This window comes from Salvia hispanica, chromosome 6 (assembly GCF_029641045.1).
Source record: "Salvia hispanica isolate PSC_SH4W2 chromosome 6, Shi_PSC_v1, whole genome shotgun sequence".
NCBI classification, from domain to species: Eukaryota; Viridiplantae; Streptophyta; class Magnoliopsida; order Lamiales; family Lamiaceae; genus Salvia; species Salvia hispanica.
This window is the reverse complement of record NC_142697.1, coordinates 22300830-22318215: the sequence shown is the minus strand read 5'-3', so window position 1 is coordinate 22318215 and position 17386 is coordinate 22300830. Positions and strand designations below refer to the sequence as shown.

General features: G+C 37.7%; 1 protein-coding gene and 1 pseudogene across 3 annotated transcripts; both read right to left on the bottom strand.

The window, feature by feature from the left end:
• Positions 1-537: 537 nt before the first annotated feature.
• Positions 538-5844, bottom strand: LOC125203758 (65-kDa microtubule-associated protein 9-like). Of its 3 annotated transcripts, none has more exons than XM_048102194.2 (13): positions 5699-5844; positions 4623-4710; positions 4247-4453; positions 3664-3915; positions 3367-3576; positions 3134-3289; positions 2868-3033; positions 2635-2786; positions 2475-2562; positions 2292-2365; positions 2117-2191; positions 1482-2034; positions 538-1200 (listed from the first exon to the last, which is right to left on the bottom strand). In XM_048102194.2, exons 2-13 carry the CDS (start codon positions 4692-4694, stop codon positions 749-751), a joined length of 2457 nt encoding a protein of 818 aa, XP_047958151.1. In that variant the 5' UTR covers positions 4695-4710; positions 5699-5844; the 3' UTR covers positions 538-748. The 3 variants fall into 3 exon arrangements, with proteins under 3 accessions (XP_047958151.1, XP_047958152.1, XP_088916256.1); XM_048102195.2 differs by lacking the exon at positions 5699-5844 and adding an exon at positions 5305-5398; XM_089060130.1 differs by lacking the exons at positions 4623-4710; positions 5699-5844 and having other exon boundaries at positions 4251-4381.
• Positions 5845-12489: 6645 nt separating this feature from the next.
• On the bottom strand, positions 12490-13073 carry LOC148923379 (uncharacterized; annotated as a pseudogene).
• Positions 13074-17386: the final 4313 nt, after the last annotated feature.

Below are 17386 nucleotides of genomic sequence, written 5' to 3'. Positions count from 1 at the left end.
TTTCAGCATGTTCTTTGTCTATTCGATAAAAGAAGTTGACCATTTTCAAAAAATATGTGCCCTTAAATTTTGGTTAATTTACTGTAACTGCCACTTTGATGACAACTCGGATTACTTGCATGTGACATGTATCTATTAAAAATCACATGTATAAGTAATATTGTAGCAAGAAAATCGAAAAAATTTAATTAATAAAGAGTATGAATAAGGGTAGGAGATTTCCCTTTTTAAAAGAGAACCACGGAATAAAATAAAGATATCATGTCCCATATATTCCATCAGCTGCTAGCTGGTAAGTTAGCCCACAAAACAGTGTGTGTTTTTTCTCAATTCTTTTTGGGGGAAGTTATGTTGATGGAGTTCTAGATCAAGTATACTTCCTTTTGTGAAATTAAATCTTAAAAATCTATAAATATGAAATGTGTATAACAGAATAAATACTGCAAATCGAGGCATGTGATTTTGATTCTTTGGATTTTTTGTAGTGCCTTTAAAATCATATCAACATTATAAACAAATGTTATAGCAGAAGCAACATGAAACAAATGGAATCAACCTTCCAAAAAAATTACTAGTATTATAAATAAATGTTGGAGTTGGAAACTCGCTACAACATCCAAATTCGAGAGCCTCTATACTGTATACACACTACGCACACAAGAAAAGAACAGTAGAACTCACCTGTATTTACAACATTGAATAATCAAATAACTCAGTATAACTTAAGGCCATGATCAATGTTCATATTTCAAACTCGCGCCACATTAATCAGAGGTGATTTAGGGAGCACAAAATGAGCTCTCCTCTCCTCGAACGAGTACTCAAGCTCCTCTTCAACTCGAGCAATGGATGTCGTCTTGATGGAAGCTGGTGTTACAGCTGTCTGCATTGGAATGGATATTGCTGTGGGTGTTAAAGGTGCAGTTGTTGGTGTCTTCTGAGGTGTTCTATTCTCTTGCTCAGCTCTCAACTTAATATTGGGAGGGGTCCTATTGATTGTAAGCAGCTTCTGCCATAACTCATCGTGTTTCCTGTTCAAGTCTTCCATGACATTTGCTGCAGTTGTTTTTGATGGATTTGCTGAAGAAAGAGGAGAGAAAGGCTTTCGCATCAATTGTCGCTCTGCTTCACGAGCATTTGATAAGTTGGAAGAATGTTGTTTTGTGGTAACGCCAGCCTGGTTCAGACCTCTTCTCGGAACTGCAAACCAAGAACCAGAAACAAATTTACCAAAAAAAAAGAAATACTATCACACCCTTGTCTGTCACCTTCTAATATACTTCAGTACAAATATCTTTTACTTAATAGTACAAACAAAATGACCACCTTTCAGCTTTGCTTATTTTTAATCTATATACATTGATCACATCTCCTCTACTTCCTGTATTTTTTAAATGCTCATCATCATCCAGTGAACTTGCAGAGGCTAGGGAAGACAGAAAATAAAGGATTTAAGTGCTGGAAATAAGAAAATGATTTACCCGATGAGGAAGCTGCATGTCTATCATCTTTGCGACAGTTCTGATCTGCGCACTCATTTTTCTTGGTGGTCCGAATATTAGGGATAACTTTCACTGCAGGGGTCACATGAGACTGCTGCATAGGTTCAACATGAGATACTCTTCTACTACTTGCCCCAGCATATGATAATCTAGGTGCTTTCTGATTTATACACTCATTTTTCTTGGTGGTTAGAATATTAGGGATAACTTTCACTTCAGGGGTCACATGAGACTGCAGCATAGGTTCAACAAGAGATACTTTTCTACTGTTTGCCCCAGCATATGATAATCTAGGTGCTTTCTGATTTATACACTCCTTTTTCTTGGCGGTCCGAATATTAGGTATAGCTTTCACTGCTGGGGTCACATGAGACTGTAGCATAGGTTCACCAAGAGATAATTTTCTATTACTTGCCCCAGCATATGATAATCTAGGTGCTTTCTTCACATTGGGGTTCTTTATGGGACTAGGCTTTGAACCATAAACAGCTTCCTGCTCCGTTAATAACTGTCCTTGGTGTTTCTTTTGGTCCTGAAAAAAATGCCCATAAATGCACAGGCAGGGGAGAGAGAATAAAAAGTTGAGCAACAATTTAGGTTGTAGAAATGTATACCCTCTGTCTTTTCCGCTGCATTTCTTTATCTTTCCTGAGAACTTTATAACTTTCAATGATAGTAAGCACACGGACCTATAAAGAGGGAGAATGGAGAAAAAGGAAAAGAAGATGAAAGTCTGTCCGGATAAATGCAAATGAGAGCGGGAAATTTACATTGTAAACTTGAACTTACGCCATCATAAATGAAGTCAATTCCTCTCTCATTTTCCCAAGCTAAGATTTTTGAAGCAAGTGTATCCATCATTGCTATTGTAGCACAACGGCAATAGAGAACGGAAAGACATTAAAATTAACTATGTGATTTAATCATAAGACTGCTGCATAAGAAGGCTTCTTTGTTGTGATGCCTATGTACCTGGAAGCTTATTGACCAAAGCACGAGCCTTTTCAGCACGTTTAAGTGTAAGATGAGCACCTCTCCCAGCATTATACCTATTACCGTCCTACAGGAATATAATGATAATTTAAGCAGTTGTACCAAAAAGCATCTCTTAAAAACAAGAAGCAAGACCAACCCTATTATATTTTTCGAGCCAGCTTTCCTCTTCACGCGCAGCCATCCACTTCTCAACCTTCTCGAGAATTTCTTTCCTGCTGAGAGCCTCCTCTTTAGCTCTAGCTATTTGAAGCTCAATTGCATCAAGCACACAAGCAGCATCAACAGATCCTTTTACCAATCAAGAAATTAGTAGGAAATATGGGTTATGGTGAAGCAGAGAATTTTCATTATAATGATCACAAGTAGTACCAGATTCAGTAGCATGCATTTCCATTGCCATCGCCATTGCACTATCTCTCTCCAGAGTAAGATGAGTCTTCCTACAAATGGCCTCCAACTCATCCCTCTTCTTCAGAACAAGTTCCTTCATCTTGCTTTCTTTCAACTCTTCCAAGCGAGAAACTTCTGCCTCGACCTGGAAAATTAAAAGTGGAATTGCTCACTACCACTCTCGTATACCATTTTTTTTGCCTATACAATCCAAGCCAAATGTAACAATGAGGCATTTGACTCACATAATTAATGTGGCCAATAGAAAGCATGTTGGGCTCTGTTATCTCGTCTTCTGAAGCAGCGAGCTTACAAGTAACTTTCTGAAATATCTGTTGCTCTTCGGTTGGTGTGTCCATTAAGTTCCAGAGCTCCAACAATGAAGCCGTAAGGTCTTGTAACTGCCAATGTAAACACAGTCATAAAATGATGTTTTATGGATGAACAAAGACTAGTAAATAAGCAGTAGAATGCTTGCCTGCTGCATTCGCTGTAATTTAAGCTCTCTTAGTTGTTGTATAGCAGTCCCCAGTTGCTCTATAGTACTGTTAGTAATATTTTTTGAGCTTTTAGCTTCTCCTAAACTCGGATGGATTTCATTAGCAACTTTTTTGAAATCCAAACCAAGCACCACACACAGAGAGTGCAAAGAGTTCAGGCGGTCCTGTGTCATCTTCTGACACTTTTTCTACACAAAGATCACTCATAAAATATACCAGAGGCTAAATACATAATTAAAATTGAATTTCAAATGCAAGAGAGGGAAATTACAAACCTTTTCCATTTGAAGTGCCCTCAAGTCTCTGTGCAATTCCTCAAGCTTCTTTATCGAAAGATCAGGTTCAATGGTTATTGGTTCATTAGAGGAAACCCCATTTGAGATACAAATTTCATTCTTTATGCTCTGCATCTCAGTTAGGACCTCAGACACTTGATTCTTCCTAGCATTTTTTCTCTTTCTCAACTCCTCTATCAGTGGTTGGATCATTCTGAGTTCAGCCTTCAAGCTTTCAGGTTTATGATCAAACTGAATAAAGAAATACCATTTCATTGACAAACAACATACAGAGAAATAAAAGCTTTCGAATTAATTCCGCAATATATATGCTTTTTTGTTCAGCAAATCCTATTCAAAACAGTGACCACCAAGTCTTCCTAATTCATTTTACTGCAAATGGTGTTTGAAATTAAATAGTGACAATCTTATATAGATATGCAATCATGTCAATTCGGAACTTCTGAATTATAGAAGCTTTAGATGGATTTGACACTGATCAGCAAGTTGATGTTGGAGAAAATGACATCCGAGTAGAAGAAAGATTCAATACATAGACTAATTGACCAAATCAAAGGCTCACCTGCCTGATATGCACTGGTTGCTCTCCTATTTCAGAGCAGATAGCAGCAAGCTCTGCTTCAGCATCAGCAATTGCCAGCCTCAACTGAGCTCTACGCATGTTAGCCCGATCTACTTTTCTTCTGAACACTTCTAAACATTCTTGTTCAAGTTCAACTATCGTCTTATCCCTTTCATCATCAGATTCCCCAATCTCCTCCCATATTAACTGATGGACAGAGCAGAAGATCATAAACGATATAAATTACATTCTGTAACATTGACATCCAATCATGTGATGGTCTCAAGAGCATCACAGAAATATGTATTTTCTAATGGTTAAAAGGCAAGAAGAAGGGGGCATAAGCAATCTGTAAATGAGAGCTACAAATATTTACCTGCAATTCATATAGAATAGATCTAAATGCTGATTGCATGCGCAAAAGTACATCGCCTTGACATGCTGACATTTTAAGGTGACTAGACCTGCCAAAAGATTGGTTTCAGTTTTGACATACCAAAGGAAAGAAGTGTGGTAAAATAACGCAGCACACAGGAAGATAATGTGGAACAAAAATGTGCAAATATAAAAATGAGTAGGGTGATGTTTCAACTATTCAAGGCAATAAACCACACCTGTTATAGAACTATGGACCTACCTATGTCACATCAGCCAAACCCAAATTTGAAGTAAATGCTCGAGATTAGAACATGAACGCAATATTCCCTTTTATTTAGATGCTGTAGTGAGACTACTTGTTAATGTTTTATGTAAGAGACTCTTACTTAAGTCATTCCTCTTTGTGGTGTATTTGGCAATTGGCATAAAAAGCGTGTCAATTCATTTCTGCTATGGTTGAATGTGAGTTTGTGACAATGGTCTAAGATTAAATGCACATTTACACACACACACATTACTTGCCACTCATAAATCTGCCCTCGTTGAACTATCTCTCAGGTCTCTGATATCAACTCATTAACTTTTATCTTTAGTTTCATCCAGCATACACACAGTTATACTCCCAACCTAATTGCTCAGGCGTTTGTTTATAGTACTATAAAACAAGAATCTGGCAAAACCTTTTCTATCTTTTACAACGAACTCGTTTTAAATTATGAATATCATCGTATGAGGCTCTGAAATGACAATCTTAGCTAGAGAGAATATTATTGCCCGTTCGCAGCTGCCATTAAAAAAAGAAGAGATAACCCAATGAGTGAAATAGCAGACTCTAAAAGTAAGTTCATCTTCAATGAAGGTCCAAGACTGTTAAAAATTGTCAGTTTCAGAAATTATAACGCAACTCAGAAATAGGATATCGAAATGCCTCTTCCTATCAAATCTCCCTCTTTTTACAAGTAATTCATATACTCTAGACGTCCGACTTGGACATATCTCAGTTATTTTCATACTACTCCAATAAACAATCAAATTAGAGAAGAGAAGAGGAAGAAAGACAGCAAGCAAGCGCACCTGAAAACCAAAAAGCAGACGCTACATACGTTTGCCTCGTTAAATTGTGTTGGGCGAAAGTTGTGATTTGCGAGGAAAAGCTGAGAAATAGGGAGTGCGATACTTTGGAAAATTTGACCGTTAGGACCCGAGAAATTGACAGGGTTTTAATATGCGCATGCCCAGGTTTAAATTTGAATCAGACAGTAATCATTTTATATGCTGTTGTTTAGAGTACTCCTACTATATAATTTAACTCGACACGTGGCTGATTGGATGTGCATAATTATTCGGTGCAGCAAAAGGCGGTTTCGTCGCCTTGGCGGTCCCATACTCCGGCTCGACATCATGTGAGGGGGTTCAATCAAGAGTCAAGGATGTCAAAAAAATGAAAATGTCAAAATGGGTAACCGCATCCAATCCTTAATACTCCCCTTTCCACATAATTTGGGACACTTTGACCAGGTATGAGTTTTAAGAAAGTGAGTTGAAAAAGTTGGTGAGATGTATGTTCTACTTTTAAAGTATTAGTTTTATAATAAAATGTTAGTAGAAATAAGTTAGTGTAATATGTGGTCCACTAACAAAAATAGTAAAAGTGAAATTAGACAAATTATGTGGGATGACCTAAAATGGAATACTGGGTCAAATTATGTGGGACGGATGGAGTACTAGTCTCTTCGTCCCATAGAAATAGACTAATTGAGAATGATATGTGTTTTAATGCGCAATTATTGATAAAGTAAAAGGGAATGAGAAAAAAGTAATTAAAATGTATAGTGAATGGTGAAGTCCATAAATGATAAATTAAAAGACAAAAGAGAAATTTTTTCATAAATACTCCATCCGTCCCTAAAGAATATGCACTTTGGGGACGACGCGAGTTTTAATACCCCCTCCTTCCCATTGAAGATGACCCACTTTCCTTTTTGGTTTGTCCCAATCAAGATGACCCATTACTTAAAATGAAAATCCATTTATCTATACTTTATTCCCTCTCTTTTACTTTACTCTCTCCACTTAACACACAAAATAAAGTTGCATAAAATCCCGTGCCACTCAAGAAATGGGTCATCTTCCTTGGGACGTCCCGCTTTAGGAGTCCTGGTTGAGATAAATTAATAAAAAATGCCTACTAAGTGTTAAAAGGGGGTCCCAACATCCACTACAACTAATAAAAAAGTGTTAAAAGTGTTAGAGTTTGTATACTAGAAATCACGTTTCGAGTGATTGAATACTGTAAAACTCTTATTTTATTTTTCAAGGAATAAAATAGATTATTTTTGTCATAATGTTGTTATGTTTTACATTTAGGAGACGTTTGGTTAATGAGTTTCAGCCATATTAGAATTATTATCCGCACGCTACCTAGTGTTTGGTTACGTAGGTATGTTATCTTTTGGCCCGGTTTTAAAAGCAAAGCCCACACTGTTCATTTACTTTTCAGCTGATAATTATCGGCCAAAATTGCTGCGATTATTTGCTGGCATTGAACGGCGTGTCCGATTAATGCATTTTTTGTCCCAATTGCCCTTCGTCGTGCTGCCATTTTGAAATTGAACACAACTCATACAAAAACCCTCGTCTCACAACAAAGGCATTGTAGAAGAAGTGGTTGCGTATAATCCAGCGACGGAATTCTAGTCAAAGAGAACCAATTGCTGCCGCACCAGGTAATTTTGGGGTTTTAGGCTATATTCTGTAAATATGTAGACATTTTCGTTGGATTTCGATGAATCGTCTGTCGGATCTAGTTTTCAAAAAGAGATCTTCAGTGGGTATTTTGTTATAGAGCAACAAAGAGTTACGATTTATGTATATGCTATATTCGCAAATAAATGTGTTGGGTCTTTGACCAAGGAAGTTGGATACTACAGAAGATAAATTTCATGGTTGGGTTTAGTGGGTAAATGTGGGGAATAAATTGGTAATTTTCGTATGTGTTTTGTGTGGGTATCATCCATTATTTGGTTTGTTGTTCTCTAGTTTGGTTGTTGCTATACATTCAGCATATTCTTTTAATTAAGTAGGCCAATTTTGTTGTATGCTTTACAGATTTATTTTGTGTATGCTTCTCCAGTTTGGTTGCTGCTGTATGCTTCTCCAACATACCCTTTTAATTAAGTAGGCCAATTTTGTTTCATCCAGTTTAGTTTGGTTGCTGCTGTACATTCAACATACAATTTTGTTGTTTGCTTTACAGATTTATTTTGTTAATCATGTGTATTCTTTGTGGACATTTTGTTGGTGCAGTCAATTGATCCATCTTACTGAAATACTTGATGGCACGTCCATTTCGTTTATCCACCGCCGTTTACATCATGATAGAAGATATAGCGCATCTCTTACGTATTCAATCACTCATCCTTTTGTACTTAGCTGTGAAAAGAAGAACACGATATGGGTGACGTGCGAGGCAACGTCTAATTCAGTATTCACTTATAGATAGGATGTCTCCTCAGGTGAAACATATGAATAGACTCGTAGAAGTTAGTGACATAGACTGTTTTAATAACCTGCGCATGGATAGGAATGCATTTGGTCGTCTATGTATCCTTTTGAAAGAGGTCGGTGGTTTGCGAAAAGGTAGGTATGTGCTGTTGGAGGAACAAGTAGCTATTTTTCTCAGCATTTTAGCCCACCACAAGAAAAATCATATATCAGGTTTTGATTTTAAGCGGTCTGGGGAAACAATATCCCACTATTTTCATAATGTTCTAAGAGCTGTCCTTAGGCTTCATGACATTCTATTGCCTCAACCCGAAACAGTTAACAACACTTGTGTTGATCCTCAGTGGAAACATTTCAAGGTAATTTGTTGTCTGACTAGTTAGATTTGGTGGTTTGTCAGTTTCTATAAGAGTTGGTTTGCATTCCTAAGGTTTTTTGTGATTCGTCATAGGGCTGTATTGGCGCCTTTGACGAGACATATATAAATGTCCTTGTTAGTAACGCGGATAAGCCACGCTATCGAAATCGGAAGGGGCAAATCTCCACAAACGCTCTCGTTGCCTGTGACCGAAACATGAGGTTCATATATTTTCTACCTGGGTGGGAGGGTTCTGCTGGATATTCCCGCGTGCTTAAAGATGCCGTTAGTAGACAAGGGGGATTGAGGGTGCCCAAAGGTTTAACTAAACCAATATCTTTGATTTTTATTGATTTTAAAAAATTGGTTCTTTTTTTGCTGACTAGTACATGACATCAGCCCTTATCCGAATGTGATATTTTTTAGGAAATTATTTTCTATGCGATAATGGATACGCAAACTGTGAAGGATTCTTGACGCCATACAGAAATGTTCGTTATCATTTGAAAGAATGGGGCGTTGGCACCCAAAGACCACAAAATCCATGGGAGTTGTTCAATTTACGTCGTAGTAAAGCTTGTAACATTATCGAGCGAGCTTTTGCTGTGCTTAAGATGCGGTGGGGCATATTAAGGAGTGCTAGTTTCTATCCGATTAAGATCCAAATCCGGATCATAATGTGTTGCTTCTTACTCCACAACTTTATCCGTGGTGAAATGAACAATGACCCAATAGAACAAGAAGTTGATGGTGCTATACAGGTTGATGCACTTTAGGAAGCAGATGGTGAGCCCGAATTCATCGATCAAGTTGAGACATTTACGGCTTGGACTCAAATGCGGGATGATTTGACAGCTTCCATGTGGAACAATGTCTGTATCAACCTCTAGTTTAGATAGAACTACTAGTTTTATGATTTTCTTATCTTGTTATTTTGTTTGTGAATGCTTGAATTAACTATGAGACAAACTGACATTTTTTTTGTATTTGTATTGGTGATTTACAGCAAGCTAATGTCGACCTCAACTAACGAAGTTGACGTGATACCCGAGTGTCTTTGTGGTGGTGGGAAGATGAATTTATTTTGTGCTGGGAAGGATGCCATACACAGTGGACGATACTTCTACAAATGTCCTACCAATGAAAAACATTTGCGGTCATTTTTATGGTGTGACGGCTATCATAGTAAGATTGGAGATGACAAGCAACCAAATTTTGTTTTGAATCAAGAGTATCGTCCAGCTAAAACAGTAAGAAACAATGATGCAGAGAAAAAAAAAGGCTATCTCACAAAGGACACGGTTGTGGATTTTGTGGCCGATGTCAAGCTGAATGGAGGATGAACTATGTGTTGGTTTTCATGGGTGTAGTGTTGTTGTTGCTAGGAGTTATTTTAGGGAAATTGTTCTAGTTACCTATTTTACTTTGTTGCAATCTGGATCATTAGCTTAATTTTAATTTTCAGTTTGTGTGAGACTATATAGATCTATTTTGTGATGTACTCCATGATATCTATGCAATGAACTATGGCAACAATTTCGATGATCTTGTGTTGTGAATTCATTTTCGAAATGACCATTAGGTATTTGGTTGGTAAAATCACATTTTTATTGGCAGCTGCTATCATATTGCTAATTTATTGATCAAAGTAGCATTTATTCAATCCTTTGGTTGGTGGGTGAAGCATTGAAGTTTATCTTCTTTTGAGAAATGTAGTGAGTTACTAATGTGAAGTGTGAGCTCATTATGATGACTTAGCACAAGAGGTTGAAGATAAGACATAAACCCACTCCTTCCAGGTGGCGCCTCATATTTAAATTGGTAGTTAGATGTCAAAAACTTCAATTTGAGTATACAAAATCAGCTTTCCCAGCAATTACGGACCATGTAGTCAAATCGTAGCCCACTGCAGCGGCGCTTCACAATTTAAGTTGGTAGTTGAATGTAAAAAATGCTGAAGGTATAGTGTTATGAATCGTATATCATTTTGGCCTATAAATACAAAACAAATGGAGACCCAAAAACACAAAGCATTTCTTATTGCTTCTAGCCTCTCCCTCGTCAATAATGTCAGACAATATTCCCATCCAAAGCTCCTTCCTATATGAATCAAAATGGAGCCATGAGATAGACTCAGTGTTTCTCAGTACATTGATAACCTTGAAGCATGCTGCTGGCTGTACCGGGAGTCTGGGACAGTGTTTCCCAGTCACTTCTTCTTTGAGGCAAAGGTCGCGATTGAAAACCAGTTAGGCCACTCATTCGAGTGGTATGAACTAGTTGATCATCTACACTTTCTGGAGAGAGTATAAAACTTTTAATGAGATCATACATTTGGAGGGGACCTTCTGGAACCCACCAACCAACACCGTCATAGTTGTGGCGTCGAACTGGGAAGAAGCACTCGAAGTAAGTATGCCAATAAATATTATGAATATTCTTTAAATTATTGATTTTCTAAGTATGTATTGCTTTTCACGAAGCGAAACCCTCTTCTCGGAGCTTATCATCAACGAGGTGACCCCGCCTACAGGCAACTCGACGAGTTGTTCGCATTGAATGTAGGCCATGTGTCTGCTGGACCTTGTATGAGCGCAGCTGAGAGCAATGACTATGGCGAGGTGAATAGCAACCCTCAAGCCTCATTTTCCCGGCGTAAGCTCATGTTCGATGAAGGCGGCCTAGTGGACTGAGAGTCAACCAATAAGAAGGTTGTATGCTACTATGTCCCCCTCCTAAATGGTAAGCATGAAATCAGGGTTGAGGAAAACAAGTCTCGTATACTTCCTCGAATGTTGCCACCCAAGAGTCCAACATTGACCTACTCGTGTGCATCATCAAGCCCGAAGACTGTGTGGAGGATGCCAAGGAAGCCCAACATATAACTGCCGCTACACAAGGTTGCCGTTTTTTGGACTGACACCCATATCATATGGCATGTGTCTTATTTATCGCAACTTTAGCTAAGTAATATGTTATGTTGATCTTAATTTTAGCTAGTATCCAAGGCCATTGTTCTTGCATATCAAGAACACTTTTTCATTGTATTATAGGTCTTATTTTGCGGGCAAGTAAAACTAAGTAGGTGAAACTATTATGCAGTTGGCTTGCGATGAAAAAAATGAATATTTCTGTGATTAAGTATTTTATATTTCAACTAATAGTTCATTTCATTTAGCATATTGTTGGTGCTCGGGGGGAAATGATTTTGTTGGCTACTTTTTAAAATGCACGATTTTGTTTGAAGTAATCTACTAGTTTTAAGAAAAGTGACTTTTTGCTTAGACTTTTATTTTTGTTTGTAGTGTAAACTCCACATTAATCACGTAGTTGCCCATTAATGAATCCAACAAATTCTTGAATTTTCTTCTCCTTTAGTGGACATCTGAATCTTTGCAGTGAATTTAATAAACTAAATTTGAATCTAATAAACTAAATTTTATTCTAATCACTGGTTAATGCCCTTTTTCAAAGCATGAAGCTTTGCATTTGAAATTTGAGTATCCAAAACACCTCCAATCAATGCTAAAAATTAAAGCAAATACATTGTGACTATGCAGAAAAAATAATTCAGTAATTAGAATAAATGAGATCTATTCAGTAGTCATTGAATTTGTAAAGTGAGATGCACAAATTTCTTAATTTAGGGAAAATGATGTTGTGATTTTGAGAAAAGGAAAAGGTAACACGATTTATGTACAACAGGTAGAGGCAACCCCAATTGGAAAACTACATGTAATAAAGACAGATAATCATAAATCATCACCAACGATTAGTTCTAAGCCTTGAAGGCTTGTCTAATTGTAATATAGCAGCATCAAACTACAATTACTACACAAAAGGTCACAACACATATGGATCTACAAAAAAAAGGATTATCATACCACAACACCAATTAAATAAAGATTAAATTGTCCAAAAGTGCATAGTTTTTTCATAGGCAAAAAAATACCGGCGCAAATGAGGTGGATATAGATCAGATCCATACGTGTGCGCTGCCATCCTACATGCGTCTTTCATTTTCCAAGACTCGCTTCACATAACCTGGTTTCGAAGCATCAGGGAGTCCTGTGAAGATCTCTAGTCATGCGTTCTCTTTTCCAATGATGTCACAAAGGTCATACCTTTCAGTCTTAGTCATATCAGGTATGTTGCCCAAATAACTGAAGATTTCCTTCTGGGCTTTCCCCAAATCCATTTCGTATCCAATACGTGCTGACAAAGTGTCCAGACGAGCGTTGGTCTTAGAGTGCAACTTTCCTAGCATCTCTACTATGCCGTTATTTTCCTCGCTGACTTTGCGTTTGCGCTTCATCTTTTGGGGAACCTCAGAGATACATTCTACCCACTATGTATGCTACTGTCATCAACCACGTTGTTCCCAAAAGTAGCTTGAACTTGCTCGGACCCCATAAAGTCGTCGAAGCTAGGGTAGTAATCACTACTCTCACCTATTTCAGTAACAGATGCATCTTCAGAACCGTTCCTTGCTGCCTCAACCACCCCTTCCGCATTGGCACCAGTTGCCCTGTCCTTGCCGAAGATGACCTTCCAGTCTTCCCAGAACGGCCAAGACTTTGTGCGCATCCCGCGTGCACTGCTGTCTTCCTGCGTAGAAAACATGGAAATGTATACAAGGTTAAGAGAAAGAATAAAAGCATACCAAAAATAATCAGTGGGCTCAGAAGCTTGTGAAAAATGACAAACCTCCACGATTTGGTTCCATTGTTCATCTGTGCAATCAATTTTAAAGTCTCCGTGCACGTTGAAACCAACCCTGCTTCAATCAAGGATTTTTGCAAGTAAGTTGTAGTTTTTTTTCAACGCTATGAGCTTAGACTGAATGTGTGGATTTGCCTTTATATCAGTCCTCGGAAACTCCTTTTGCAGCCATTCTTCCGCCATTTTCAAGTAGCCGCCTCGGAAACCATTATCCGATTTCCAACCAGTAGCCACCAATTCCTTAAAGACATGTATCAGTGCAGCTTTTTCGCGGTCAGACCAAGAACAACGCGCCTTATCAGTTATATGCAAGCTTGCCCTTCGGCTATGGTTACTCCCTACAGGCACGCAAGTATAAAATGTATAAGTATTCTGACGATAGCAAAATATAGACAGGTTGATGTTCATAACAATATTAACCTTGACGAGGGCCCCGACTGCCGTCTCCAGATGGTGCAATCCTTGAAGGCTCGGCCATAGCTTTGAAGAATAAAAGGGCATGAGTCACATAAAGAGTAACAAGTAGACAATGTTAACAAATAACAACTGTAAACACAAGTAGAAGAATGGGTACCGAATAAAGTAAACAGAGCAACATTACACTACAAAAAATTAAGAAAAAAAAAACAAACATTCAAAGCAGATTCTCGCATAGGAGTCGTTTTATGCCACAAATACCATTGACATACACCATTGTACACCATAAAAACCCAAATCGTTTATGAATTCATGATTTAAACAAAGACCAAGGACCACATTATGGAACAGAAAATTGAAACTCAAAATTATAAAACCACAGCTTTAACTATAGGAATTCTCGACATCACCGTGGTAAATCTGCAACAAATTCAGAGTATCTAACCTGTGTGGGAGGTGGTTCTTAATCGTGAATGAGCATATGTCGTCGCCGCCGTCGGACGAAAAGTTGCTCCCAAGGAAGTTCAGCGCGCAATTGATGAAAATCCAAGAGGGAGGCGCGGTTTTAATATGCTGCAATCTAGAAATAAGTGGAAAACCCTAGGGGCAAAAAAGTCTTAATAACTTAACTACCGATACCAATACAATCAACCAAACAAAAGGATGAGAATAATGTGATTAATTGAAATATCCAACCAAGCAGCCAGATTATTATAAATCATGATAGCTGCTGATTATAAACCCAGATGAGACCCGAATGTATTGTAAACTCATCTTGATAACCAAACGACTCCTTAATGGATGCTAATGCATGTTTAAATGTATAAGTTAACTTAACAAAGTTTAAGTCTTTGTTTTAGTAGACCGGTTGTGGGCGTCGTCCACTTTAAGGTAACACGGTCAGTTCTAAACAAAGAAAAAGATGAATTTCACAACCTAGATGGAATTTGACTATCCATCGAGAAAGGTTGCAATGTCAGTCCGCATATTTCTAAGCCTTACTGAAATATGATGACATTGGATTCGAAAAGTGCCCTAATGAAAGCTGCGTGTACAAAAAGGTTGAAAAAGGAAATGTTGTGTTCTTAGTTTTATATGTAGATGACATTCTTCTAATTGGAAACAATAAAAAAATGTTGTCATCAGTACGAACTTGGTTGTCCAGCTAGTTCGAGATGAAAGATATGGGTGATGCGGAACACATTCTCGGTATCAAGGTTCTTCGCAACCTTGCAAAGAGAACGTTGTGCTTATCCCAAGAATCTTACATCGATACAATACTTAGACGCTTTAGCATGCAAGATGCCAAGAAAAGTTTCTTACCTTTTAGACACGGCATCCATTTATCTCAAGAGATGTGTCCAAAGATAACATCTGAGATAGCAGAGATGAGAAGGATACCATATGCCTCGGCTGTTGGTAGTCTCATGTATGCTATGCTTTGTACTAGACCTGATATTTGTTTTGTTGTTGGCATGGTAGCAAGATATCAATTAAATTCGGGCCAAGGACATTGGACTGCCGTAAAGAACATACTCAAGTACCTTAATCGGACTAAGGACTATGTTCTAGTTTACAATGCAGCCGAGCTCTGTCCTTTAGGATATACAGATTCAGACTTTCCAGCTGATGTAGATTCGAGAAAAATCAACTTCCGGATATGTGTTTACCTTAGGAGGTGGAGCTGTAATTTGGAAGAGTGTAAAGCATAAATGCATTGCAAACTCTAACATGGAAGCCGAATACGTGGCCGCTTCGGAGGCTGCAAAAGAGGTTGTATGACTTAAGAACTTCCTTCTGGACTTAGGTGTGGTTACGAATATGCCCAAGAGCATTACCATTTATTGTGACAATTCTGGTGCTGTGGCGAAATCGAGGGAACCACGGGCTCATAAAGCGAGCAAGCATACAGAGAAGAAGTATCATATCATTAGAGATATAGTGCAGAGATGAGACATACAAGTGGTCAAGATTGAGTCAGAAAACAACCTGGCAGATCATTTCACGAAGGCATTAGCGGTCAAGCCGTTTGAGAGCCATGTTGAAGGAATGAGAGTTCGACTAATACAAGACCTCAATCCGCTTTCAGTATAAGTGGGAGAATTAGACGTTAGCACATTTTTTTGTATACTCGAAAGTGTTTTGAGTATAAGTGGGAGATTGTTAGAGTTTGTATACTAGAAATCACGTTTCGAGTGATTGAATACTGTAAAACTCTTATTTTATTTTTCAAGGAATAAAACAGATTATTTTTGTTATAATGTTGTTATGTTTTACATTTAATGGATGTTAATTGCATGTTTAAATGTATAAGTTAACTTAACAAAGTCTAAGTCTTTGTTTTAGTAGACCGGTTGTGGGCGACGTCCACTTTAAGGTAACACGGTCAATCCTAAACAAAGAAAAAGAAGAATTTCACGACCTAGATGGAATTAGACTATCCATCGTGAAAGGTTGCAATGCCAGTCCGCATATTTCTAAGTCTTACTGAAATAAGATGACATTGGTGTGGTAAAGCACTGAACGGATCTAACAGCAAGGCGTGTCTTTATGCTATCTACTGAAAGACGAGGTCTTGATAAATATTTGTTTCTTAATCAATGTAGGTTATTTTGAGCATACAGTATTGATTATGCATTACTTTGACTTATCTAATGGTGCGGATTTTTCGTAACCCAATAATCCTGATATATTGGGTAGTGGTGATTAATATCTATCGGTGCTAGGATTGCTATTATATTGAATCGTGCACGAGGTGAGTCTCGTTTGATAATGTCGTCAAGAGGAGCGCGAAACAAGGTTTTATTATTCGGAACCTAGCTAGTTAGAGTTTGATCACTCTATGAATAATAAATAAGCGTTTCATGCTAAGTCCACTCTTGGAATTAATAAGAAGTTAATTAATTAAGTCCATAGCAGATATTAATTAATTAATGTACATTTTTATCTTAAGCGAGGGAAATGAAAGTTAAAACAGAAACCCGAATTACTTATAATTTCGGATTTGGATGGGGAGAGTTCAATATTACTTCTGTAGTGGCTGCTCGTAATATTCCAATTAATGCTTATATTAAATCGTGGGTTCAATTAATTAGTAAAAAGTAAATTGGGTGAGCCCACATCCAAAACCGTCCATAGATCCCTGTCTGAGCCCAAAAGGAACTTAATATAAATAGGAGAATAAAGGAGACAGAAAACATAATTTTATTTTGTAAATTTTCGTCCCCCCTTATTGGAGTTGGACGATTTTTCCCTCTCCTCCGTGGAGTAGAATTTCTGTCTTCTTTATTTAAGTTCTAGTATTCCAGTGAGATCAGCCCACACTGATATTGGAGTACAGTTCGGGAACCAGAGAGAAGATCTGTGGTCTAGTATTCAAAGCGTCACGTGGAGAAGTCGCTAGTCATCATCAATTCTTTGGAGAATTAATAAGGTATTATTTCTGCTCGGTGAGCAAAGCATGTTTTAGGTTTCAATATACTTAAAGCATGATCAATTCAAGTTATGAGCATGATATATGTGAGAATTACACGAATAGATTTTGTCTAAATAATCTGCTAAATAGATCTGATTATTATGTGATTTATTTGTTCGATCAATTATTAAATTATGGATTGCACGCTTCCGCTGTCAGTTCCTTCAAAAAGTGGGTCCCAACATCCACTAAAACATTTATTTATTGGACACTCATCTAAAAGTAGGTCCCAACATCCACTATAATATTTATTTATTACACATCAAACACTTTTTTCTTAAAACAT